A 26,504-nucleotide genomic window follows, 5' to 3' on the forward strand; every position below is an offset into this window, starting at 1 on the left:
GTGACTGTCCCCTCCCTCCCCTGCTGGTCTCCACCCATGTCTCTCTGGCCTGTGCCTGAGTGAGGGGCAGCCAGGCTGATGGCGTGCTCAGTACAGAAGGACCAGGCCTCCCAGGGCAGCAGACAGCTCACCACCCCCCAAGCTCCCCAGGGGCAGAGGCCTCTGTCTGTTCCCTGCTGTGGCCACAGTGGCACACAGTGACAGATACTTGCTGAATAAACATGGACTCCTTTTCTTACAGTAAAATGCACATTTTTTAAAAAAATTTATTTTTGGCTGCGTTGGGTCTTTGTTGCTGCGCGTGAGGGCTTTCTCCAGTTGTGGCAAGCGGGGGCTACTCTTTGTTGCGGTGCACGGGCTTCTCATTGTGGTGGCTTCTCTTGTTGCGGAGCACGGGCTCTAGGCGCACGGGCTTCAGTAGTTGTGGTGCACAGGCTTAGCTGCTCTGCGGGATCTTCCTGGACCAGGACTCGAACCCGTGTCCCCTGCATTGGCAGGCGGATTCTTAACCACTGCGCCACCAGGGAAGCCCAAATGCACACATCTTAAGTGAACAGCTTGATGGATTTTTACACAGGTATACCCCCGGGTAACCATCCCCCAGATGGAGATCTAGAACATTTGCAGCCTCCAGCAGACTTTCTCGTGCCCCAGTCCGGGGACAACCTCTACCCCAGCTTGATCACCCTGGTTAGTCTTGCCTGGTTCTGATCTCCCTATGGATGGGATCACACAGTGCAGATTCCTCCACGTCAGGCTTCTCTCAGTGTAATAAAGTCCAGGACAGTCACCCACGTGGTTGCCTGGGTCAACTCTCCACACTTCATCATTGCTGAATAGCATTCCACAGTGCGGATGGAGCTCCCACAATGCCCTTCGCCCATGGACGGACCTCTGTACTGTGTCCAGTTTGGGCCTGTTATGAATACGGCTGCCATAAGCATTCTCGGATATGACTTCTGCTGGACGAGAGCGCAAGTTTCTCTCTATAGAGGAAATACCATGAGCAGAACTGCTGGGTCCCAGGGGGACATGAGGACACTGAGTCCTAAGCAGGTAAGTTCTTGCTGTCCCTCTGTGGGCACGTCGCACCTGTCCCCACCCTCTCCGCAGTGGACCCACCGTGTTGCACCGCCCAATAGCAGAAACTCTAGATCCTTTGGTCTTATTTGGGAGAGCTGGACAGCTGTCCTGACCTCACTCCTGCCATCCCTGTGGGCCCAGGGGCCCCTTTCACAGCAGAAGGGGCCACTGGCTTGGGCAGCAAGGAGAGAGCCCTCTCCCCTAAGAGGGCACAGAACTTTCTTCCTGCAGGCTGGGAATGCTTCCCATGGCACTTTGGGACCGCCTACTTGGGGTCTGTCCCTCTGTTTTGGCCACCTTGTTCCCATAGGACAGCGGGCTGTGGTCAAGCCGTTCCTGTCCCTGGTGCCCAGCACGCAGCCCAGGCAGCCGGGGATGCACAGAAAGGTGGGTTGGGAGAGAACAGCCTGAGATCAATGTCCCCACCTTGGGGACTGAGCCTGGAGGTACAGGCTTGAGGTCCAGTCTGCCTGCAGCTTTTAACTCCTTGGGCCTTTGCTGTGGGCTTGGCATCCCTCCGGGGTCCAGGTGGCATTGAGAACCTGCTCTTCCCTTCACCCCGCCAACTGCGCCTTAGACGTAAATCAGCCCAGCTGGGGACAACCACAGCCATATCGGCCACGCTCCCCAGGCCCCAGGAGTCCACCTCCCAAATGGCCCAGGCTGGAGCAGGTCCACGGTGGGAAGAGAAGGGGTCTCCTGCCCTGTCGAGGCAGAGAAGGCCTCCAGTCAATGTCTCTGACGTTCTCAGAGACTCCTCAGGGGCCTGGTGGCTGGGCAGAAGGGCCAAGCTGTGGCCCTGGGACGGCGGGCGGTCAGGCTCCGTGAGCAGACGTGCTGTCTCCCACCCTGCCCTTGGCCCTCAGCCCAGATCCAGGTTCCTCTCTTCCCAGAACTTCATCCCCCTGAGTGGTGTTACGTGCTTTGCCCTCATTAACCTCCGGAACCTTCCAGAGGGAAGTGGAAATGCCCAGCCTCATCCTCCCACTGAAGGAAGCTGGGGGGGGGGGAGCGGGGAGGAGGACGGGGGACCACCCTGGCTGCTGCCTAGATCAGAGGCAGGGTAGGGGAGCTGACCACCCCTGCCTTCCCCCCAGGGGTCCTGCAGACCCCTCTGCTCCCCTCCAGCGGAGTTCTGAGACCCCTCCCGGGCCACCCCTGCTGGATTCCCATCCTGTGTTTTCTACCCTGGTGGCACCTACCACAACCCCCATTTCTTCATCTGTAAGATGAGGCTAACCATGGGATTGCCCCAAGGATGTGGGGGTTCACGCACGTGAATTGTTCAGGCCCGTTCCTGGTGCCCAGTGGGTGCTGGACGAGGACCAGCCCCTCCCGAGGCACGGTGCCCTCTGCGCGTGGCCTTCGCTCTCTTGGGCTGGCGTGACTGGGTGGGGCGCAGAGATTGAGGCAGGGGGGTCTCTGCTCCCCACCTGTCTCTCTCAGTCCTTTCAGCCCACGAGGGATGGTTGCAGAGGCAGCCTCGTGGGCAGCCAGGAGGGCAAAAGGAAGAGCGTTTGCGAACCCTGAGTCATCAGAATGACACCGGAACCTCGGGCATGACTCTGGGCAGCTCAAACCCGCCTAGCAAGCGACACGGCTCCCACCACACCACGTTCCCAGCAACCCTGAAAGTCCCCAGGGCCACCAGCGAGCAGCCTGCACCTGGGCCTGGGCTTAACCAACGGGGCCTGGGAGGGTGGAGGAGGCCATCCCCGCTGCCTGGACTGTCCTCCTGGGAGGGGCCTCCCAACAGAGTGGCCAGGACCCTGGAGAGACCCCTCTCTCAGGTCACACTCTTGCATCTTTGTGTCCCAGGTGGAAACGTCCCCCGGGGAGCTTAGGCTGATGGAGTCGGACCCAGAAGCAGCCCACCCCCCCAGACTCCAGATGAGCTGATTCCTTCCTCTCCCGGGCCTCAGAGCCCCTCCTGCCTGCCTGGCTTCCAGCACCGCCGAGATCTTCAGACTCTACTGTGTGAGCCAGCATTCCCAGGAGAGCCCCAGATCCATGCCAAAGAGGGGGTGCAAACACACACTTGTGGGGAAAGGGGGGCGGAACAGTCCCCTGGGGCCACCTGGGCTCCCGCCGCAGGGGACAACCGGGTGTCTGGAGAGGAGCCAGGGCATGGAGATGGGGAGCCTGGAGGCTGCAAAGGGCATTGGGGGAGGGGCCCGGGGTGACCCCTCTGTACCTGCCGGTGGGGTGATGGGCTGTGAACGGTCCCCATCCCTGACACACATAGTCTTTCTCCCTCGTCCTTCTGCTTCCCTTTTGCCCTTTTCCTCTACTGAGCCCAAACCTGGAACAGGAGCCAGTTTTCTGATCTTATCTTGTGTCCACCTCTCAGCTCAGACGGCTTCCCCCCAGGGAGTGAGAGAGTTCCCATGGCTTGTCAGAGTTAAAAACAGAGACAAAATACTGTAGTCAGAGGCAGAGAAACATAAGAGGGGAGGTTACAGAGAGAGAGAGAGAGAGAGAGAGAGAGCGAGAGAGCGAGAGAGCGCCAGAAAAACGGGCAGAAAGGCAGAGGGATACAGCAGGTCCTCTGCCCTGATCTGTTGGTCCATTTATCAGGTTGACATCAGGTGACATGTGGCGCCACTTCATGGCTCGAGGCCATCGTCCCTGAGTCTGTTTTCCTCAGGCTTGTGTGCCTGAGAGCTGGAGGGCTGAGTGGGTTGATGTGCCGCACCCTGTGGTCAGTGTCGCCCCACCAGGCCCTGCTCCCGGCAGCAGTGTCAGCGCTCTCCGTCCCATGATGGCCCCCTTGTTATCTCTGTGCAAGTCTACCTCTCACTGATGCAGTCCTTGAGGCCCAGCACTGAAGTCAGTGACTGTCCCGAGTGTGGGAATGAATGAATGAGTGAATGAATGAACACGGAGGGACTGAGTGACCTGAGGACCCTACCGTTCATCTCTTCCATCCTTTTCACGGATGAGAAAATTGAGGAGGGTCAGACAGGATGCCAGGGCTGGGGCCCGGATATGGACCCTCCTAGGGCCCTGGCAGCTCCGGGGCACTGCCCTGCACAGCTCTCCCTGAGAGCAGGTCCCACGACACAGCTCCGGAGCCGAGGCTCCCTCTCTGCTCCATAGGGGTCACCATCAGCAGCTCTATGGGGCCAGCCACCCTGGCTCGGGCCTTCCCTTCCAGCCAGTCCTGGACTCCCAGGCCCCAGAAGAGCCCAGGGAAGCAAGGCCGGGCGCAGCTGAGGTTCCACGGGGAGCCTGGGTTGGTTGGGGGTGGGGCATCCCACCAGCCCCGGGCTGGGCTCTGAGCTTAGCACCGGGCATGTCCCAGGGAGCTGGCTTAAACTTTGTGGCCAGGCTGTGCCTGTCACAGAAAGTGGTGCATGTCCCCCGTGGGGGCCTGTGGTCCAGGACAGAGGTTGATCGGGGTCGTCTTCAGAACTCAACTCGGGGGCTGGAGGACCAGGGAACCAGGAGGGGGTTTGGGGCTGGGGGCAGCTCTAGGTTTGGCTGTGGGGTAACGTGGTGGCCTGAAGGCCCTCTGGGATATCCGGTCAGAGGCAGTCAGGATCGCTGTCCTCCACGACTCAGGGGTCAGCTTCTGCAGAGCTCCCTCTGCACGCCCAACCCTGGCCTCAGGCAGCCCTCCGTCTGGGACAGGACTCTGTGGCCCCTTTCTCTAGTCTGGAGCCCACAAAGGCGGGGAAAGATCTGATTCCACAGGATCAGCACAAAGGCGGCCTGTGCCCCCTCTGTGATGCTGTGATATAAGAAGTAACACACATTCGGTCTTTGTCCGGTTTTGGGGCACAGAGCTCTTAAAACCCCTGCAATTTTCTGAGTGCTGGTGTGAGAGGAGCATCTTCTGTTATCCGTAAGGGGAGCCCCTTTCAACCATGCCTGAGTTTATGCTAATAAGGTGACTCTGGGTGGGCCCCTAGATAGCTTTTTTTTTTTTTTTTTTAATTTTTTTGGCTGCCCCACGCAGGATCTTCGTTCCCTGACTAGGGATCGAACCCCAGCCCTTGGCAGTGAAAGCGTGGCGTCCTAACCACTGGACCACCAGGGAATTCCCCCTAGATAGCTTTAGGATGGAACCAACCATGTGACTAAAGGGCTGGAACTTTCAGCCCCATCCCCCCACTCTTCCTAAGCAGCCTCCAGGGAGGGCACTGGGGTTGGTTCAATCATCAATGGCCAATGATTTAATCAATTGTGCCTATGTCATGGAAACTCCATAAAGACCCTAGACAATGGGGTTTGGAGAACTTCCGGGTGGATGAACACACAGAGGTGCTGGTGCACCCAGAGAGGGCATGGGAGCTCAGCACCCCTCCCCCCATACCTCGCCCTGTGCATCTCTTCTAGCTGGCTGTTCCTGAGTTGTATCCTTTATAATAATCTAGTAATAGTAAGTGAACTGTTTTCCTGAGTTTTGTGAGCCGTTCTAGTAAATTATGGAACCTGAGGAGGGGGTCATGGGAATAAGCTCTTTGTAACCAAGTTGAATAGACGTGCGGGTGCCCCATACTTATTCCTGGCATCTAGGTGGGGGCGATCTTGTGGGACTGAGCCCTTTACCTGTGGGGTCTGCACTAACTCCAGGGAATTAGTGTCAGAATTGAATTCAATTGCAGGACACCCAGTTGGTGTCCAGAGAGCTGGAGAATTGGTTGGTGTGAGAAAAAGCCACCCATTTGAGGAGCTCCTTGGTGGCCTAGTGGTTAGGATTCGGCGCTGTCACTGCTGTGGCCCGGGTTCAATCCCTGGTCAGGGAACTGAGACCCTGAAAGCCACTTGGCATGGCCAAAATAAAAATAAAAAACAAACAGAAAACCCCCACACATTTGGTGTCAGAAGTGCTGTGAGTAAAAAACAGATCACAGTACCCTCTAAGGCCATCCTTGGCCCCTCTCTGTCCTGCTCTGGACGCAGGTCTAGCTGGCACATGGACCACACCGTCCAGACCCCCCGCCCTCTTGCTTCTGGTTAGGTGTGGTCAGCACGCGATCAGAAGGCCAGAGGAGAAAGGCCGGGGTATTTAGTCCCCCGGCTCCCTCTACCTACAGCCCCCCGCTCCTGCCAGGCAGACCCTTGCCCGTGGCTCCTGCCCACTGGCTCTGCAAACACCACCAGCCCCTCAGGGACAGGAGTGCTTATGGCCCCATCGGTGCCCTGGGTCCCCTTAATATGCTGCCCAAACCCTTGTAAATGCTGTCAATTGCCCCATTAGACCGCGCGCCATCTGTCTCCTGCCAGCGTCCGACCCATACTGGGTGCTGGTGGAGTGCAGGGCCTTAGAGTTACCCAGCTCAACCTTCGCTTTTACATTAAGGGGAAAACAGGCCCAGAGAGGGTAAGTGATATGTCCAAGGTCACCCAGCCCCAGGGTCGGGGCTCATGGCTGCTCTGGAAAGGCTGTGGAGAGATCAAGGCTTAGCTGGGCAGAGGCTGGAATTCTGTGTGCCCCCCTCCCCTCCCTGCCCCTCCCAGGCTGGTCATGTGACCATTTCCTCCACAGCAAGAGCCAGATGTGTGTGCACCGGCTTAATAAACCCATTAGGGCCATTTGCACCACCCGGACACAGGCACCTGGGCATGCAGCCAGAGCCCTCCTTCCATGCCCCATGCCCCAGGGGGTGAGGCCCTTCACGTAGCAAGGGGCATCCCCTGGCCTCCTCGCGGTCCCTCACCCCACCCTCCAGCTGTCCCCAACCTGCCCACCCAGCAGTCACCGTGGTTTCCAGGCCTTTGTACACGCCGCTGATCCTGCCTGGGTCCCCTTCCCGGGTCCACCTGTCACAGTGCGGCCCCTCCTCCAAGGCCACGCCTGCTCAGGAAGCCTCCTCCGGCCCTCAAACCTCTGCACTCCCTCCATCCCTTGTGCTGGCTGGTTTCCCCTCCTCTCCCACACAGCGGTGGGTGACCTGAGGACAGAACCTTGCTGGGTCATCTTGGCCCCAGGGGGCCTGGCCTGGAGTGGATGACGACAGGTGCTTGGTGCCCCGCATTAGGTTCGGGGCCCGAGCCTGAGCCCAGGCATCTCCAGGGGCTGCAGCTTCTCACGCATTTCCACACCCCCACCCCGGCGTGAGCACAGAGGTCGGGGTGAAGCCTAGAAGCTCTAAGTCCTCCAGCCAGGAGGCGGGGCCAGATGGAGGGAGACCACAAAGGGGAGGGGGGGACTTGCCTGGTGGTCCGGTGGTTAAGATTCCACGCTCCCAACGCAGGGAGCCCCGGTTCGACCCTGGGTCAGGGAACTAGATCCCGCATGCAGCAACTAAGCCCGCACGCGGCAACGAAGATCCCGTGTGCCGCAGCTGAGACCTGGGGCGGCCAAATAAATAAATATTAAAAAAAAAGAAGAAGAAGAGGAGGTGGGGGCGGGGGTGGCGCCAGCAAGCACCAGACGCGCAGGGCAGGTGGGCACGACCACCCCCTTGGTTCGGCTCCATCGGGCCCAGGGGGACCACTGGAATCACCCCCACTTTACAGACAGGGCCATTGAGGCCAGAAGAGAGGCTTGCCCTGCCCCAATGGCTCAGCTGGCCTAGGACCCTGGGCTTCGCCCCCGGTTGCTGTATCTTCCCAAGAGGAGCTGGGGACAGGGATGCAGGGAGACTGCCCAGGTGTACAATGACACAGCCATTCAGGGGGCTGTCCCCAATAATGGGGACATTTATTTCTGACAGGGACAGGCCCAAGCTTTGGACTAAGGACACCCTCCCCCCCTTCCTTATTTGGAAACACTCTCTCCCAGGGCTCTGAAGCAGCAGGGTGAGCCCCCAGCCCATGCTCTGCAGCCTGGACCAGGGGCGAGGCAGAGGGGCAGATGGGGGCCCCCTGGAGCCTCTCAGGAGCCCCCCTCGGCTGAAGGGCTGAACATGTGGTGGGTGTTATATCTTCTCATGCACGCCAGCTCCCCTGGGCCAGAGATGGACGTGCTCCCACAGGTGTCATAGCTGGGGGGAGGGGGGAGGGGAGGAGAGATGGAAAGAATGAAGAATGCAGGGCCTCATGGAAATCCGATGGCTATTGCCTAGAGGTTGGAGCGCTACTCCTCTAAACCTCACAAATCCAGCTCTGTCTCCCTGCCCTTTGTCATCACCCCACCGCAATGCTCCCCTCCCCCACTCCCCACACCCAGGATGCCTCTAAAACACCATCTGCCTGTTTCCCCTGATCACAGCTGGCCACTGGCGCTCTCTGGCTTTCAGCATACAGCCCGTTTCCTCAGCTGGGATCAAGGCCCAGGCCTTCCTGGCAACTCTTCTGCCCCCAGACCCTCCCCCTCCTCTCCAAATCCTCGTCGGGGACCAGACGTCCCTTTCCTCCAGGAAGCCTGGTGGACACCCCCTCCCCACCAGGCCCCAGATGAAGCCTTGAGCGCTCAAGTCAAAGCTCAGCGCTTAGATTAAAAGCAATTCACCTCCACCTGGATGTCTTCCACCTGGAACATCTGCTCTGCGCTCCCACTCGCAATTCCAGCTCTTGCCACCAGGGGGCAGATGGTGAGCACTCAGAAAATGTGGCCCCCCACCCCCCCAACCCCTCAGCAGGCGTCAGGCAGAGGGACAAGAGAGGGAGGGGTTAATGCACACACCACCCCCACCTAGAGGTTCTAGAACCTTGGGGATCCCTTGATCAATAATTGTTAGCCCTATTCGGCCTTCAGGGAAAACCCTTCCAGCAGAACAAGCTGGGCTGGGGGCCTGGGCTGGGGGCCTGGGCTGGGGGCTTGGGCCGGGCCGTGGGGAAAGGATAGAGGTGGCCCAGGAGAGGGACTCCACCCCTCCCAGGGCAGTCCCGACCCTCTCCACTTACCAGGTGTAGATGAGCAGGGTGAGGAGGGTGGTGAGGACGACGGCCAGCAGGACCGACAGGATGGCAACGATGACCACGGCGCCCGCGCTCTGGGGCCCTGGGGCAGCCTGGAGTGCCTCGGCTGAGGGTGTGAGGGGGCCCACAGGCAGGTGGGGCGAGAAGGGAGGAAAGAGATCTGACCTGAGAAGGGGGGCCTGGAACAGCCTCCAGACCAACCACCTCTCACCGCAGCCCCAGGGGGGCGGGGCTTGCAGGCGGCCTGGGGAGGGGCACCTGCAGACAGCAGGATGGTAACGGTGGCTCTGACTGACTGGGGGCTGGCCCATTCCTCCCCACCCACCCCCAGTCCTCAGGAGCCCCCAGCCCTAGAGTCTGAGCTGCACACCTGGCCCCATACCTTGCTGCAGGTGGGTCTCACTGGACCACTCTGTCTCAGCCATGGGTCCCCTGTCTCTCACCACCAGAAATTTCACTCTGAACAGGAGACCCAGCATTGGGGGTGGGGGGGTCCCCAGGACCTGAAACCCTCCAACCCTGGTGCCTGTCAGTCTCTCCCCCTGACTCCCAGGGCCTGGGGGGAACAGCCTAGAGCTAAAAGTACAGTCTTAGAGTCCACCGGAAGGGGCTCCATCCCAGCTGTGACTGGGATGTCTCAGCTGTGTGGCCTTGGGTGCATCCCTTGCCTTCTCTGCGACCCTTAGGGTCCTCTCTTGGGAAATGTGTGTGGAGCGGACTAGATGCCTCAGCACAGAACATCAGTGAATCAAGCCCTGAATGAGGAGAGATGGGGCCAGGGCCCACCACTCTGCCTGGATGGGGAGATTCCACCCACATGGTCCACATGGCCCATGGGGGCGGGGGCTCAAGTTGGGGGCCCTCTGCTCAAGAAGACGGAAGAATTCACCGCGGACTCCCGGGCCCCAGCCCCCTTCTCCTAATGGCAGAACTGGAGCCAGGAACCCAGGCACTCAGCTGGGAGCCATCCAGGCTCAGGTCTGGACACAGGCAGGAGCCCTCCCACCCCAGCGCGGGGCTGGCCGCTCACCGGTAGGGGCCCGGGCCCGGCAGGGGGTGTTGGCAGCCTCTTGTCATCGGGGAGCAGCGGGTATCGTTGGCGACACGGAGGACCCGGAGCTCGTTGCTGGGCTGGCCGCCCGGGTAGAGTGCTCAGCTGGTCCTCAGCGTGACGTAGTAGCCCCTCTGGGGCAAGTTGGCAGGGACCGGGGTGTCCTCCACCTTCTGTGGGGCAGTGAAGCTCTGGGTGGCTGAGGGCGGCACCGAGGGTCAGAAGGTGGGGGATGCATGGGCTCTACCCCATCCCGCCAGGCCAGACAGCCTCTGGCCACATCCCCGGCAGCACCTACCCCTGCTCCCTTCAGGCCCGCCTGCCCATTTCACAGAGGGGAAAGCGAGGCCTGCCCCGGCAGCACCCACCATTGCTGTGGGCCAACACCAGCCAGATGGTGTCAAAGTCGGCGACGTTAAGGTGACTGAACTGGCACCGCGGCTGCTCCAGTGTGAAGGTGGGCTGGGTAAGTCTCCCTGCCAGGGTGGCGCCTGAGAGCTGGGGCGCGTAGCTGATGTGCTCTGGGGCCGGTGCGGGCAGAGAGAAGAGGCTCGACAGCATGACCAGGTCCCCGGCGCCTCGTCTTGGGGGGACGGGCTCATGGCCCTGGAAGCCCCCGTCAGTGGGAGGAGTTAGGGCTTTTCCTGGGAGCTCTGGTCAGGCGTTAACCAGGAGTGCTCCTTGGCACTTCCGTGTCCGGCCCCTGGCCCCTGCCTTGGGAGCCTATTAGGGGTGGGCACCGTGGGAGGTCGGGGGGAGGCCTTGCCCCCCTGCGTCACCGGGGTCTCAGTGATGGGCAGGGCCTGGGGAAGGAGGACAGGTGGAGGCACAGGAGACCCTTCCCCAGCTGCATGCACAGTTCTTCTGGGGAAGGCGTCTTAGGTCCTGCTGGGGTGACACTCAGATTTGGGGCAGCCTGAGCCCAAGCCCAAACCCTAGGCCAGGCTCTTGACAGAACCCAGTGACCTTGAGCTCTGACGCTCTGCAGGCCTCAGTTTACTCACCTCTCAAGTACCCCCCCCAGCTCCATCCACATGGTCCAGGTTGGTTTGCTTGATGAGAGGAATGAATGGCTTGGTTGGGGGGGTCGGGGGTGACACAGGAAGACCCTAGGCCCAGAGGTGGGCCTCGAGGAAGTGTCCTGGCTCAGATCCTAGGGCCGCCTCTCCTGCCCACCCAGTGCTCTGCACCTCCCACCCTGTCCCAAGGCTCCCTCCCCTTAGAGAACTTGTCCCCCTCTCAGCCCCTCACAGCCCTGTCTAGCCTTGCTGCTCTGCTTGGAGGGCTCAGAACCCCTAACTCCTCTCCAGGCCCCCTGAGGTGTCCCTCAGCCCCAGATACTGGAGAACAGAAGAAAGATGAGGTGGGCTTTATGGACGTCTCCAGAACCCTCTCCCTCTTTCAGTTCAGTTCAATGCAATTCATTTCCATTTAATTCAGCTCAACCCCGAGGGTTCAGGGCTAGAACCCTCCTCTCTCAGAGCTCCTGGCTCTAACGCTGAGGCCCAGGGCACACGGCATACAGCAGGTACTTAATGTTTGCTTAAAAGAGAGGAAAGACATGGAACAGCAGAGATGGGGGCATGGGGGCTGCATCTCTAAGTCGCTCCAGTTTCAGAGCCTGACAGTGAACAATGCCTGTAGACGCCCTTGGAGAGCTTCTTTTGGGGTAAGTGTTACCCTTGAAGACTTCTTTAAACCTCTCCTTGGGCCGGGGAGGAGGGGAAGGAGGGGAAGGAGGGGTAGGAGGGAGCCATTTGGTGAGAATCAGGCTCAGGAGGCACAGAGATGAGAAGCCCAAAGAGAGGGAGGAAGCATTCCTTGCTCCCAATCTTGGGGCGGGGGGTAGGGGGACAGGTGTCTGTCTTGTGACCTCTTCTGGTGTGCTGTCTCCCCTGACCCACCTGGCACCCAGTCCCCAGACTCGGGGCTCAGGAGGCGGCGGGGGAGGTGGGGTCTGTCTTCCTTAAGCCTGAAGCACAGTGGGTACCCCTGCCCTGCCCGACCCTCACTCACCCAGACTCATCCCCAGATGGAGGCAGGTCAGCAGCGGCAACAGTGCCGTCAGAAGAGAAGACTGTCCCCCGCTGAGCCTCATGGTCAGGCCAAGCGTCCAACTGTCTGTCTGTCCGAGGGTCTGTCTGCAGCATACGGAGCCCCAGAGGCTCCGCTGTGCGTGCTGGGCTGGGGGAGGCTGCTTCTGGCACCTCCTGCTGCCCCTCCCACGTGCCCCCTTTCTCCCAGACAACTGGTTGGACCGCTTAGGGGCTGAATGTGCTGGGCCCAAGGCTTTGGCATTGTAAGGGAGGGGTCTGAAGAGGAAAACTGCACCCCACCCCCCTCCAGGAGGGCCTGGCTGGGGAGGGGCCACGGAAAGAGGAGCCAGTCCTGGGGTCCAGGCAGCCCCAGGGACAGCCCTGCCGCGCCTTGTGGAATCTCCTCGTCCAAACGGTCCCCCAACCTGGCAACCACGGCTCCCCACGGCCCCCCTCTGCAGAAGGGAGTTATCCTCATTTCTCAGACGAGGCATAGAGCAGGGAAGGGGGCTTGTCCAAGACCACCCAGCCAGCCGGGCCAGACCCAGAACTGGAGCATCACCCCTCAAGGCAAGCCTAGGGGCACCCCCTCCCTGCTGTCCCCCTACCGCCTGGCCCCGGAAGGGGGCTCCCCAACATCACCCTCCCTCCTCTCCTTATCCAGGTGACCTGCCCTCTCTCCTTCCTCCATCTCTGGCCACTGCCAGAGCAGGGCAATCCCTCCTCGAGACGGAAGGTGCCCGGATGGGGCCCAGGGCCGGCGGGCAGAGCGTGTACCGACCACCTCTCACCTGGACTGGAGCAGCAGACCCTCAGGGTGGTCCCCTGCCCCGAGCACCGGCCCCCACCCCCGCCGGCCCAGCTCCATAGCTGACTGGAGCCACCCTCCTAAAACTCAAACTCCTTTGCGGAGCACTTAAAATTTTTTAAAACAATTAATTATAAATATTCTTTAGTTATTAAAACACATTTAATTTATCTCTCTATATAATCAAATATATAATCTATTTGATTACCAGCCCACCTGCATTATCTTCCTTTCCCAATATACTTAAACTGTGCAAATTGTTTATTGCAGTGAACTTCGAAAAAGGAAAATATTCCTACCCACACTATGTTATTACCTAGTAGGGTTTTTGTGACCAACTCTTTACTCGGACGAGCTAGTTCCAGACTTTTCAAGATTGAACATTACTGTATTCACCAGTGACTGACTCAGCCCCCAAGGAACTGGGGGCCAAAAGCAGAGCGGAAAAACTCGGGAAGGCAGACGAGGTCGGGGGAGTTCGGGTGTGCGCCTGGAGAGCCTCAACCAAAAGGCCGCTGAGGGACTTCCCTGGGGGTCCAGTGGTTAAGAATCCGCCTTGCAATGCAGGGGAACTAAGACCCCACGTGCGCCGCATCGAAGAGCCCGCACACCGCAACAAAAAAGATCCCGTGTGCCCAATGCAACCACAAAATAAATAAATATTTTAAAACAAACAAACAAAAAAACACAATAAAACCAAAGGTCGCTGGGACCCCTCTTCTAAGGCTTCTCCCCTCTCAGGTGGCTCAGGCCAGGCTCCTCCCGCAGGGCCCTCGCTGCCTTGCAGTAAGTACCCAGCGAACCCTTGTCCTTCAGTCCTACCTACCCCAGGGTCTGGCACCACTAGAAACTGTCCCCTGGTTGGCTTTGGTGCCTCCCCTAATGTCCTCCCAGCACCTGGCATGTACCTCCATCTTAGAATCACTGCAATAAAATGTATTGTTATATCAAGTGCATCCCTGTGCACACCTGGCCCTCCTCCAGCTGGAAGCTCCTCAAGGCAGGAACCGGCCCTCCTTCCTCACGGGGTGGCAGGGAGGAGGGGGTGGGCTCGCAGGGGCTGGCACAGGGCCGTCCGCGAAGCAGCCACTTCAGCGTCTGGCGGTTACCTGGACGGGCTTGAGATGCAGGTCATCCTGAGGTCAACGTTTAGTCATGGGACACGGAGGTCGCACAGGTAGAACGTTAAGCAGGTGTGTGGGCCTCTGAGAGAGCGGGACCAGCGCTCCTGGACCCAGATGTGGAAGAGAGGGGGACACGAGCCGGTCCAGCTGGGGCCCAGCCGGCGAATCCCGGTCAGACCCAGCCCCGGAAAGACTTCTTTATCTCGCCAGCCTGTTATTACAGAAATGGTCACACCTAGGAGAGTTGAAAATATATAGTACGAAGAATGCCCATACATATAGCCTCCACCCAGATTCAACAACTGTAAACATTTTGCTGTATTTGCTCTCAAGCCTCTCCCTCCCATATATATATATATTTACTATATATACACACACACTATGTTACTCTCTCTATACCAATATATACTTATATATATATATAATACATATACGTATATGTAAATATATGTATACTTACAAAATGTATGTATATATAATATATACTTATAATACACATATATTTTGTAATATAATGTATATTGATAAGTATATAGATTTACTTTTTTCCCCTCTTTTTGTCTTTTGAAAGGCAGTTGAAAGCACACATCATAACATGGGAAGAGCTGCTTCCTTCTGAAAGTACATTCTTGCCCATCGACTCATCTCAGATCCCCAGAAGCGGGCAGGGCAGGCACGATTGTTAATCTCATAATACAGATGAGAAAACCAGGCCTCCACGGGGAGAGGAACTTTCTCAGCCCCGTGGACGGTCAGTGGCAGGGCTGGAAACCAACCCTCGGTCTTCTAATACCCAGGCAGGACTCTCTCTCTTTCCCCTTTTCATCTGTGTTTAATTGGGAGGCCTTGCAGGAGCAAAGGATTACGTTTCCTTCTCAGTTTTTGTGGCACCCTTCATTACTGCTCTGCACAAGGTCCTGCTTTTATTTTTTAATTTTTTCTCTTCGCGCCCATCTCTATCCCACTCCTGCCCTCCCCGCCCAGGCATCCAGTCTCCTTAGTTTGGTACGTGTCCTTGTATCAGTTACCTATGGCTACTCTGATATATATTATAGTCTTTGTCTGTGGTAGGGCAGCCCACAGCTCCTAAAGGAGCATCCTTTGTTCCCTGAAATAGCTCCAGAGTGATAAAGGTGAAATGCCTGTTTTTTGTTTTTTATAACAAGCCCCTTTCAACCACACCTGAGTTTATGTTGATGTGGTGATTTTGGAAATCCCCTAGATAACCACAGGAAGGGGGTGGCTGGTTGCCAGGGGAACCAGCCACCTGATTAGAGGGTTAGAACTTTCAGCTGCATCCCCCCCACCTCTGGGAAGGGGAGAGGGGCTGGAGGTTAGATTAATCATCAACGGCCAATGAGTTAATCAATCATGCCTACGTAACGAAGCCTCCAAAAAAAACCCCAATACTGAAAAAAACCTAAAATACTGAAAAATAAGTCCTTTCCCTACTGATGTGAAATGCTATTTTTAATCACACACCACAGACGGAGGCAATCTTCAGTATCCCCTCTCAGCTTGATCTGGGACAAATTCCCTTGGGTACCAGGGGTGTCCATACCCACAGCCCACTTGGGGCCCCAGCTGGCTCCATTTGTCCCCCCAGGCCCAGGTATGAGGGCTCCTTCCCAGACCCACAGGGCTTGAGGAGTCCCTCCTGGTCCTGCATTCAACCAGGGCTGCTGCATGTGGCCTAGAGAGAGACCAGGGGATGAGAAGAGAGTGGGACCAGGATGCCCAGAGGGGCCAGGAAGGGCTGGGGGTGGTGGTGAGTGGGACATACCAAGCCCTGGGGAATAGTCTATTCCCAAGGACCTACCTGGCTGTGTACCTTTGGGGTGACTCATGGGACAGGGTGGGGTTCCAAACAACCCCCCCCCCACCCGACACACACACAGGGCAGCCAGGTAATGCTCCCAAAGGCCCACCCAGCCCTGTGTTACCACACAAGGCCCCAGCTCCATGGCAAGCATCACACCTTGCCCCGAGGAGGCGCACAGGGAGAAGCTCTGGGCTCACCCTCCCCAGCAGAGCGAGACACCAGATCTGCAGCCTGGGGTTTCAGGCAGAGAGGGAGAGGGCAGGTGACCTAGTCCCTTCCCCTGCCACCAGCTTGACCTTGGGGCCACTCACCAGACCCTAACAGACACCCGTCTGTGCTAATTTCAAGGGGAAAAGACCCTACAGTTCACTGACCCCACCCTGCCCCAAATCTTTCTACTGCACAGTGGCCCAGCCCCTTCCAGGTCTGCTTGTATACCCCTCATGACAGGCAGCTCACCACCTCTCCTGTTTAGTTAAAGCATCGTAAACCCAGAATCATAAACCAGAAAGCTCTTTTGGTAGAATGCCCCCTTGGAGTGAAATCTCACAATTTAGGGCCAAGAGGCAGCCACCGTGGCTCTTCCTTGATGCATGCAAGCCTGGGACCAGTGGTGGAGGCCGAAAAGGGAGGGCCTGGACGCGGCTGCAGTGGCCTCTGGCTGCTCCACAGGGAGGGGAGGAGAAGGCCCGGAAAGCTGGGTCAAGGGGCCAGCGTGATGGCCCTTCCTGCCTCCAAGCCTCTGCACACGCTGCTGCCTGTCAGCTCTCATCACTGACCCCTGCCCTGTGCACTCCGCCTCCGTCACCGCTCATGTCCACAGCACCGTGATGGTGGGTGGGTGGATTAGCCTGCGCCAGCTAAAGGGCCCCAGACCAGGCTGCTTAAACAGCACTTCCTCACAGTTCTGGAGGCTGGAAGGCCAGGATCACATCAGCAGTGTTGGTTTCTTCTGGGGCCTCTCTCCTTGGCTGGCACACGGCCGCCCTCTTGCTGCCTCTTCACATGGTCTGTCCTCTGCAGCATCCCTGGTGTCTCTGTGTCCCAATCTCTTCTTATAAGGACACCAGTCAGACTGGATTACGTCCCACCCTCAAGAACTTACTTAATGACCTCTTAACTTCATTACCTCTTTAAAGACCCTCTCTCCAAATACAGTCACATTCTGAGGCACTGGGGGTTAGGGCTTCAACACAGGAATTGTGAGGAACACGGTTCTGTCTATAACAATGTGTGTGCCTGGAGACTGGCCACCTTCCTGGGCATGAGAGATGATTGCCATTCTGACTGCCCAGCTCCTGCAACACCCATATTATGTCGGGGACATGGCTTTCTTGCTGCCATGTCCCCCGGCCAGCGCTAGCCATATGATGTCTTTGTAAGAATCACAAAAAGGTGTCTCTTCTCTGCATGGACTCGGCCCCCTCACCCCACCCAGGAACCCCATCTGTGGCGGAGCCTGAGTCTGCACCTCCCACTGTAGCAGCCAGAGGGCGGGACGTGCCAGGCTCCTGGGCAGCCAGGGTACCCACCGGTCACACACCCGCACCGGGCAAAGCAGCATGTGCCCTGGCCAGCCGATTGCAGTCGGTGTGAAGACGCCTTTTATAAAGCATTCAGGCAACAAATATTTATTAAGCAGCTACTGGGAGCCGGGCACTGTGCTCGCTGTAGGAGTACCCTGGTGAGCAAAGCAGACGCGATCCCTGCCCTCCTGGAGTTTACAGTTTAGTGGAGGAGACGCAAAAGCTCACCGTTTTAAATGTCTAATTACAAAATGGAAAGAAAATGTGCCGAGAAAGAAAAGAACACAGCTCTAGGAGAGCTGAGAGAGTCAGGAAGGGCTTCCTTGAAGAAGCGACAGTGAAGCTGAGGAATGATCTAGAGGAAGGGGAGCGAAGTGGAGGAATGGTCTACATTGAGGGAAAAGCAAGTGCAAAGGCCCTGTGGCATGGGGGCTACCGGAGGGTGTGTGTGGCATGAATTCAGGCAGCAAGGGGTGGATCATGGGGCCTCAGGACTGAGGTGATGAATCTGGATTCTGTTCTTGCAGCAGGAAATCCCTCTGAGAGTTGTGAGCAAGGGTGTGACACCATTAGGTGTATAATCTGGTCCCTCGGGATGCTGGGAGGAGAATGCGGGTGGGGATCAGGGACGCTGGTACCGGGAGACCAGCAAAGGGGCAGCTGCTGACACCCCGGCAAGAGACCAGGGTGGCCGGCCTGGGGACTGCCGGGATGATGGAGTGACACGGGTGGTTCAGAGATACAGAGGAGTAAAGTGAACCCAGAGGGTGAGAGGGAGGGAGGGATGCTGCCCGGTTGCCTGGTTTCCATCCTGATTCCTTCGATTTCTGGCCTGATGAGTCATTTGCGAGTCATCGCCCCCACAACCGTTGCTGTTTTTTCCTTTTTAACAATGAGCTTGTTTTCAGCCACTGAGCCATTATGTTATGGGCCAGTGGATTTGGAGGCACTTCCCCAAATACAGCCCTGGAGAAAATTTAAAACATTATTTAATGAAAAATTCTCCACAATGTGGTTCTCACTAAGCACCCTGCTCAAGGCTGTCACGAGCTGACCCTCTGGCTCCCAGAGGGCTGGCGTCTGGCTCATGGCACGGCTCCCCGGGGGCCAGCGTGACGGTGCCTGTGTTGGCGATGACTGGTCCCGCCAGCCACCTCTTCTCCCTGTGGACTCTGTGGCGCCTGGGCACACCTGTCAGCACAGCCCTGGGGCAGCACGCCCACAGCTGGGCAGGCTCACAGGGTGGCCTCCCGCTGACCAGGGTTGGCTTCCATCTTTGTAAAATATTAACAATTTGTGGACTTCCCTGGTGGCGCAGTGGTTAAGAATCCACCTGCCAATGCAGGGACACTGGTTCGAGCCCTGGTCTGGGATGATCCCACATGCCGCGGAGCAACAAACAAATAAACAAATAAAATAAATTAATTAAAAAACAAACAATTTGTTAGTGTATTTGTGGATTCACCGACCTAAGATGATGTTCCCAGAACCCCCTTTTCTGGGGATCTGCTCTAAAGCTGGGGTGATAGAACCACTTTCAGAACGTAAAGGGCCCCATTTTGCATTCATACCCGTCCCCACATCAGAAACTCAAGCACAGGGACTTCCTTGGTGGCACAGTGGTTAAGAATTCGCCTGCCAACACCAGGGACACGGGTTCGTAGCCCTGGTCCAGGAAGATCCCATATGCCGCGGAGCGACTAAGCCCGCACGCCACAACTACTGAGCCCGAGTGCCACAACTACTGAAGCCCATGCACCTAAAGCCCGTGCTCTGCAGCAAGAGAAGACACCGCAATGAGAAGCCCGCGCACCGCAACGAAGAGTAGCCCCTGCTCGTCGCAACTAGAGAAAGCCCACGCTCAGCAACGAAGACCTGACGCAGCCAAAAATAAATAAATAATAAATTTATTTTAAAAAACAAGCCTCTTTTTTTAAAAGGAGAGCACAACCTCTCCTCTTGGCTTATCCCCCAAGTCTCAGAAGTGCCTGATTCCTCCAGCCACCTCCTGAATATTTCTAGAATCCAACTCTTCCCCTCCAACCTGCTTCATCTGCTCCAGCTGGGTCAGGGCTGATTCCATCGGCCTGGAGGTCACCCTCCCTCTTACTGGCCTCCTGGCCCCCAGTCCCTGCTGCCACGGTCCCGGGCACCATCCGTGCCACCGTAGGGCAAGACCATTTACACCTGATCTCCCTGAGTCACACCCTCTCCTTCTTGCCTCTGACTTGACTGACTTGCATTTGCCTCCTGAGACTCATCTCAGCCCTAGGAAGTCCCCTTGACCATCAGGTGGGGTCAGTTGCCTCCCCTGGGCTCCCCTGCCCAGTCTTCACTCACCATGTTGCAATGTGTGTCAGAGCCTGTCTCCACGGTTAAGCCCCAGTGGCCCCAATGGGGCGACAGCAGCTCCTCAGAGGGTTCGAAGATGCTGTTCAGAAGTGAGGGGCAGCCCCAGGCCTGCACAGGATGTCGCAGCTCCTGGGACCTGCACCGATTCTGGCACTAAGAACAAGCCACAAAAGGACCCTGGGACAGAAAGAGCCTGGGGCAGTTCCTGCTCCTGGCTGATCCTCCAGCTTTGGGCAGGTTTGTTCATTTTTTCACTCAGCAAACACCAGCGGACCCCTCTTCCTCCCCACCATATCCCTCCTGGCAGGCCCCAAGCTGGGCATCCTGGGCCTCAAGGGCCTCCCTGTCTGGTGTTGGAGCCAGGCCTGGGCAGGACAGTGTGAGACTGGCTCCTCTGGGGGTAGCTGGTGCAGGGGAGGGCACTTTTAACCGTCCTCCAATTCCAAGAATCCAAGAGGGTCCTGGGTTCTACAGTAGCAGAATTTCAAAAGTGGCTGACTGAAGGGGCTGGTTCCCATGGCCAGGTGTCACCCAGGACACCAGGGCCTGAGCTCCTGACTGCATCTCAACCTGCTTCTGTCTGCACCTAGAGCGGGTCTTGTGGCTGGTGGGGATGCAGGCAGGGTGGGGGAGAGACCACAAGGGACCAGGGGTGCATGGGTTTTCAAAGTAGACCCCCCTAAAGTGTTTGCCTGGGAGGGAGCACTGCTAAACCCACCTGCGTTGGTGGGAGGCTTCCTGGCCCTGCCCCCCACTGTGGGTGGGTTTCCCTGGGCCCGTCAGGAGATGCGGCACCCTCAATGTATAGTTAGGGCTGGCGATCAAGGGCATAGGCTCAGGGCAGCCCCGGGTCTGGTGTCGGGGCCAGGCTGGGCCCTGCGCGTAAATTCTCCTCTTCCAGAACCAGCACAGGCACTGCTAGGATGGAGGAGCCAGACTGCATTTATTCATCTCCAAAAAGCAGGAGCCCCCGCTGGCCACCCTCCTCGGGGGGCCTGCCTGCTGGGAGCCGCGGTCAGACTAGAGGGGCCGGGATTGGGTCCAGGGACACGAGGTGCGGTGACAGTGGACAATGCGCGGCCGGGAGGGTACTGAGCCTGTTTTTCCGTCCAGAAAACGGTGGCGGCTGTGCGAATCAGACGACACATCGTAGATCCTCAAGCGAGAGCGTGACTGCTCATCCCTCTGGCTTGGCCGAGGTGGGACCTGGAGCCCTGACCTCCAGAGACCCCCCCTGAGTGGCGGTATCTCTACGACATCGGGTCAAGCGGCGGGACTCGCAGCAGTTCATAGGAGTGCGCAAGCGCGGGAACCTGCGGCTGCGTTGGACTGGCGCCCCCTTGTGGCCACAGTGGGAACCACCGGCCTGGCGGGCGGGCGGACGGACACTGCTGAGTTAAGTGTATCCTCCTGGGTGATGGGGGCTCGCGGACCCCAGAGAGTCCATTGGGGTGATCGTCTGAGGAGTGTGAGCCCAAGGGTATGTGACAATGTGAGGGAGTGATAGCCTCCCAATAGTAACAGGTCACATCAGGACACGTGGTCATCTGAGGCTCAGAGCAGTGAGTGAGCTCCCAAGAGCAGCTCCGGGCTCTGCGTGAGGGCCCACGTCTGACACTGCAGGGCATGCAGCAGGAGCTCAGTAAATGTCTGTGGCGTGAGAGTGAGTGGATAAGTGTGTGAGCCGTCAGCGTGTGCAAGGGGGTTAGGAGTGGTGGCCAGAAAGTCATAACGTGTGTCTACACTGTCAGACCTTACAGCTGGTGAGTGCCCCCCTCAGGGAAAATGGAAGAACCTCTAAAGGCTCCACTGCAGCCCCAGCCGCTGGTGGATGGGACAGAGGGGCAGAGGGAGGCCTCATATACCCCAGGATGGGCCCAGCCCAGCCCCCTGCACAGGGCAGACAAGGCCCCCTGCAGGCCTCCTCCTGGGGCCTGGAAGCTTCCTGTCAGGGCGGTCTCTCCATGTCACCTTTCAGCCTCACTCGAGGCAGGCAGAACTGAGGCAGATGGAGGCGGAGGCTGGATGCCCAGCCTGACCACAGCCCTCCCCTGAGTGCAACTTCACTGCCTGGAGCGGGGGAACTGGGAAAGCCCAAGGCAGGGCTGCTAGTGGTGGGATGGATTTCAGGCAGGGTGGGGAGGTGCGATGGGGGAGGGGCACGTAGGTGCAGGTCCCCCACTGCCCCAGCCCCAGCTGTACGGGCCAGGCTAGGGGCTGAGGCTGGGGAGGGGTTCCAGGCCAGGCTCGCAGCCCACGGGCAGCGTGGCAGCCTCGCTGGGTGGGATGTGGTGGGTCATGTAACGCGTCCCCATGAAGGAGCCGGTTCGCAGCTGCTCTGGGGCCTCCTCCGGCCACCACAGGCTGGAGCTGGATGGGGAGAGGAAGAGGCGCAGCTGTCATCCTGCTGGGTGGAGTAGGCTGCCGAGCTCCCCACTCCCAGAGCCCTCCCCCTGCAGCCTCTGCTCTCCCTTTCCTCCCTTGTAGAACCAACTGGAGGTGTGCCTCCTCCAGGTGGCCACCCTGACTACCTGGGTGTCAGTTCGCTGAAATGATAGAGGGCTCATTGGAGAGAAAACAAGGTCAGGGAGGAGAAGGGCCCAGTCAGAACGAGGTGGCCCCTTCTCTGAACCTGTCGTCAGAGGAGCTGCTGGACCACCTCCCTGACCTCCCAGGTGAGAGATATTGGGGGGGGGCGGGGAATTCCCTGCACATCCCTGGAAGAGGCACCGCCCACCTCAGAACCACAGGGCTCATGGAGGGCTTCCAGGTGCTGGGACCAGTGAGAGGGAAGGGGTTCTGGGTGAGAGAGGGGCCCTCGGGGGTGTCAGCACTCACAAGCGCACGCTGGAGGCTGCCAGGAAGGCCAGGAGCAGGAGACCGGCCAGAGAAGAGAGAATGGAGGTAATGACAATCATGTCGCCACTTCGCCGGCCTGGCCACGTGTCAATGGAGCCTGGGGACTTCCCTGCACACACAGTGGCTCTCAGAGGCTGCCCCTGGACCCCAGGGCGGTCACCTCCCCACCATGCTCCCACCCAAGGCTGACTGCCTTACATCCCCAGCCAGCCTCCTGAACCCTGTCCCTCTCAGCTAGGCATCTGTGTTCTGCCAGCCTGGACCACCAGCCATCGCTCCAGCCTCTGCCTTAGTCTCACCTTCTGGGCTGTTCCCACCGATGTGCCTGCCCACTGCCCCGCCTGTGGCAGGAAGCGTGGCAACAGAGCTCAGGACTGCCCTGCTCCTGGAGCCTGGCATTCAAGGCCCTCACATGACAAGACCCACCAACACCACCAGCCCGGCCTCTCAGCCCATCTCCCGGGCGCCCACATGTGGGACACTCCAGCGTTTCACGTGCCGTTTCCTTATCCCGGGACCCACGGCTCTGACCGACTCCAGCCTCCTTCTTGCCCTGGCCCTTCTCCTCCACCTGGCAGTGCTGGGCACAGGGTTGGCTCCTTGAAGGAGGGGAGACTGCTTCTGTCTATGACGGGGCTGGGGCCCGGGGCACCCGAGGGTTGGCAAACATTTTGGGGTGGACAGAGCCGGTGTCTCTGCTGATGGGGTTGACCCAGTGCCCCAGCCTCCAGCACGAGGTTCTGTATGGGGCGGGGGCCGGCTGAGCACGACCATGGTGGAGAGGGCAGCCAGTCCACACGGGGCAGACTAGAGCCGGAGCACCCCTCCCCCAGCGCTACCTTGGCGGAGAGTGATGGGGTCGGACCACCTCGTCTGGGCCTGGGGTGAGCCCTTGGAGTCCATCAGGAGGAACTTCACCCTGGGGAGAGGAGGAAGGGTGAGGCTCCGAGCCTCGACTGCCCTGGGCGAGGCACCCACCTTGGCCAGGCCCCAGGCAGCTGTTGCTGGCTGGCCAGGCTGTGGGCCTTTCCATGTATAGGGCAGGGTGGGGCCCATCAGCACCGCTGAAGCCTGGCCCTGCTCTAAGGACCCCCGGAGACCTCTCTGGCCACAGTGACCTGTGCCAGCAGCCCCAAACCATCTGAACCGTCGCTCTCCAGACACTCTATCTGGTTTAGGTGGCCCCGATTACTAAGTGTCACATGCAGGGTGGCTCAGGGTGGCTCAGCGGGGCGCATGGGGCTGGGGGGCCCTGGCTTCCCAGAGAACTGCTGGCTGTGAGGAGTCTGTGAGGCCTTGGAAGGCGCCCCTATAAGGGCGGGTACCCCAGGCAAAGGCCAGGGAGGGAGGGCTGTGATCAGGGCGCACTCGGAGCCCGGGATCACGGGAAGGGGCAGGCTGAGCTCGGGGGGCACCGGGAGCCGTGCGAAGCCTCGGTTTTATCTTTGTCCGCGGGTGGGGGGCGGAGCTCCGGAAGGTTTCCGAGCCGCAAGGAACGCAGGCAGGCTGGCACTGACGGGACGGCTCCGTGGTACGCTAGGGATGCGGCGGCAGGTATAACTGGAGGCCGCGCCAGGGAGTGGCCACGGGGAGGGGGAGGGGGACCTGGCCGGGCTGGGTGAGAGGGCGAGGGAGGCGTGGGTGGAGCCTACGCCCCGGCCCGCCTTGCCTGCGCCCCCTGCCGGTTCCCCCAGCCGCACTTGGTCTCCCCGAAGACCTCTGGCCTTGTCCCCTCGTCTGACACCTGCTCTCCCACCCCGGCTCCACCCTCAGCCCCAGGCTTAGTTTCCCGCCAGATTTACCTGTGGGAGGGACGGTGGGCCCTGCAGCATTCCCCTCCCCCCTTGTGGGGCCTGCAGACTCCTCCCCAACCCCCACCCCACCGGCTCTGCGATGCCCATCTCTTCCTCGTGGGCCTCCTGGAAGGGCCACATTCTGTCTGCCCCCCCAGCTGGTCGGACCCCACAGAGGAAGAAACCCAGGCTTGTGAAGGGGAGGGGCTTGCTCCGCCTGCAGCCGGGAAGGGGACGGGCCAGGACAGAGGCCTGGGGAGAGGCTGGGGTGGGGGGGCAGCCCTGGTCCCCAAAACCCCTCCTCTCCCAGCACAGCCCTCTCCCAAGGTCCAGGTTGGGTGACCCACCTGTAAGGTCCAGGGCCGGGGAGGGGGGCGTTGCAGTAGGGTGGCTGCTGGAGGTCAGCAAGGCAGCCGGCGTCATTGCCCACCCTAAGCACCGGGGCGGCCCCCCTGCCCCCCACTGGGTCCTCACAGGGCAGCTGATCCAGGGTCAGGGGCAGCGTCATGTAGTGGCCATCCGTCGGCAGCCTCGGGGAGGCTGGGATCTCAGCCAGTGTCTGGGGACTCTGGAAGTCCCTGGAGGCTGCAGGAGTGAGGGACAAACAGATTGGGGCCGGAGGGGAGGAGCGGACGGGACCTCGCCACAGCCCCTGGCTGGGTCCAAGGCCTCCAGCCCTGGCCCTCCAAGCCTCACATGAGACTTTGTCACCTCTCAGAGCGCGCTCTGGATAAAGCCCAAACTCTCAATCCACACCCAGTTGTGAGGGGTTCCCAGGGCCCCTGCAGCTGTCCTCAGCCCCAGGCCTGCACCAGGACATACCGTTGCTGAAGGCCACCACCAGCCAGACGGTGCTGGCAGCACTGGCGTGCCCTTCCAGGACACAGCGCGGCTGCTCCAGGGAAAACGTGGTGGCCGTGACCTTCCCTTCCAGGTCCCAGGCTGTTATCCGCGGCGTGTAGGGGATGAGCTCTGCGGCCGTGGAGATAGGGGTGAGGGCCCAGGGCCCACTGCCCCTGGGGCTGCCTCTCCCAATCGGAGGGGGCGGGCTCCCAGGGTCCCGGCAGGTGCCCCAGCCCCTTGGATCTGGCCAGGGGCACCCATCCCGGGACCCCCACTCACCCAGGCTCGTGCAGGGCTGGGGCCACACCAGCACCACGAGGAGCAGCAGACAAGGGCGCAGCTGCCTCCAGGGGAGCCCCATGATGGCCTGCAGAGCACCCACGCATCCACAGCCTGGGGCTCGGCCTCACCCCCTCCCCCAACACCGCGGGCCTGGAGGAGCTGGTTAGTCAGGCTGCCCCCTGGCCGAGGGCTTGAAAGACCTGAAAATGTAAGTTCACCCTCACTCCTCCTCCCAGCCCAGCCCACCACGGGGAGGGAGCTGGGCAGGGCTCCGGTGTGGGGCAGGCCAGGGCCAGTTAGGAGGGCAGGAGCAGGGCCGCTGGAGCTGAGCGAGAGAGGTCATTGGACCCCCAAGATGCAGGCCAGGTCACCCCAGAGGCCCATGTCTGAATTTGGGTCCCACCCAGCCTCCCAGCCCTGGGGAGGAGGGCTGATCTCTGGAAACAAGGGCTCAGGGCCACATGCCAGAGATTCCTGCACCCCAGGTGCCAGGAGCCTCCCTCTGACCTTCCATCCCCACCCAGGGAAGGAAGTGGGCAGCCCCAACCTGTCTGACGCCAGCCCCATCACCGCCCCTGGCCCTGCTGCCATCTCTGCACCCTGCCCTTCCTCCACAAGGCCACATCCTCCCTCACTCCCCAGCTCCTTCGTCCAAAGGAATCACATGGACTCAGAGAAAGGATTGTAGAGCCCTTGACAGCTAGCAAGTCCCCTACTTCAGTGGTCCCCAACCTTTTTGGCACCAGGGACTCGTTTCGTGGAAGACAATTTTTCCACAGATGGGTACCAGTCTTCGGCCTGGGGGTTGGGGACACCTGCCCTACTTACATTACTCCCACGGGTTCTCACTATATATGTATTTTTAAATTTTTAAGTATTTATTTTTTAAGTATTTAAATTTTAATTTTTTTTGGCTGTGCCACACGGCCTGTGGGATCTTAGTTCCCTGACTGACCAGGGACTGAATCCAGGCCCTCGGCAGGGAAAGCGTGGAGTCCTAACCACTGGACTGCTAGGGAATTCCCTATATGTGTTTTAAAAATTGAGATATAATTCACATACCATGTCATTTTAAATGTACAGTTCAGTGGTTTTTGTTTTCTGGGGGCTTTG

General features: G+C 59.2%; 2 protein-coding genes across 9 annotated transcripts; both read right to left on the reverse strand.

Moving 5' to 3' along the window:
- Positions 1-254: 254 nt before the first annotated feature.
- LOC115861334 (uroplakin-3b-like protein 1) lies at positions 255-21,586 on the reverse strand. 8 transcript variants are annotated; one of them, XR_011376736.1, is made up of 9 exons: positions 19,603-21,586; positions 11,963-14,149; positions 10,951-10,998; positions 10,315-10,467; positions 9,926-10,119; positions 8,881-9,001; positions 7,247-7,383; positions 702-986; positions 255-485 (listed from the first exon to the last, which is right to left on the reverse strand). XR_011376736.1 is itself a non-coding variant. In XM_060284938.1 (8 exons), exons 3-8 carry the CDS (start codon positions 12,474-12,476, stop codon positions 7,963-7,965), a joined length of 1,086 nt encoding a protein of 361 aa, XP_060140921.1. In that variant the 5' UTR covers positions 12,477-14,149; positions 19,603-19,722; positions 20,333-21,586; the 3' UTR covers positions 7,396-7,962. The 8 variants fall into 8 exon arrangements, 5 of the variants coding, with proteins under 5 accessions (XP_060140921.1, XP_060140920.1, XP_060140922.1 ...); XR_009559051.1 differs by having other exon boundaries at positions 255-916; XR_009559050.1 differs by having other exon boundaries at positions 255-986.
- A 109-nt stretch (positions 21,587-21,695) lies between these two features.
- Positions 21,696-26,352, reverse strand: UPK3B (uroplakin 3B). Its single transcript, XM_030872062.3, is given in 7 exon segments — positions 21,696-21,984; positions 22,453-22,582; positions 23,313-23,392; positions 24,614-24,851; positions 25,089-25,268; positions 25,271-25,373; positions 25,375-26,352. Coding segments are annotated over 7 exon segments (987 nt in total). The 5' UTR covers positions 25,471-26,352; the 3' UTR covers positions 21,696-21,824.
- Positions 26,353-26,504: the final 152 nt, after the last annotated feature.

This window comes from Globicephala melas, chromosome 15 (genome assembly GCF_963455315.2).
Source record: "Globicephala melas chromosome 15, mGloMel1.2, whole genome shotgun sequence".
Taxonomy (NCBI): domain Eukaryota; kingdom Metazoa; phylum Chordata; class Mammalia; order Artiodactyla; family Delphinidae; genus Globicephala; species Globicephala melas.

Excerpts from the sequence above, each read along its gene's own strand:
- LOC115861334 (XM_060284938.1), bottom strand. The coding sequence starts at position 12,476 with ATGCCTCGTCTGAGAAATGAGGATAACTCCCTTCTGCAGAGGGGGGCC. Across the intron at positions 10,999-11,962 it reads CCATCTGGGGATGAGTCTGG|CAAACCAACCTGGACCATGT; the intron begins GTGAGTGAGGGT and ends CCTCTCATCAAG. Across the intron at positions 10,468-10,950 it reads CTGGGGGGGGTACTTGAGAG|AGCACATCAGCTACGCGCCC; the intron begins GTGAGTAAACTG and ends CACCGGCCCCAG.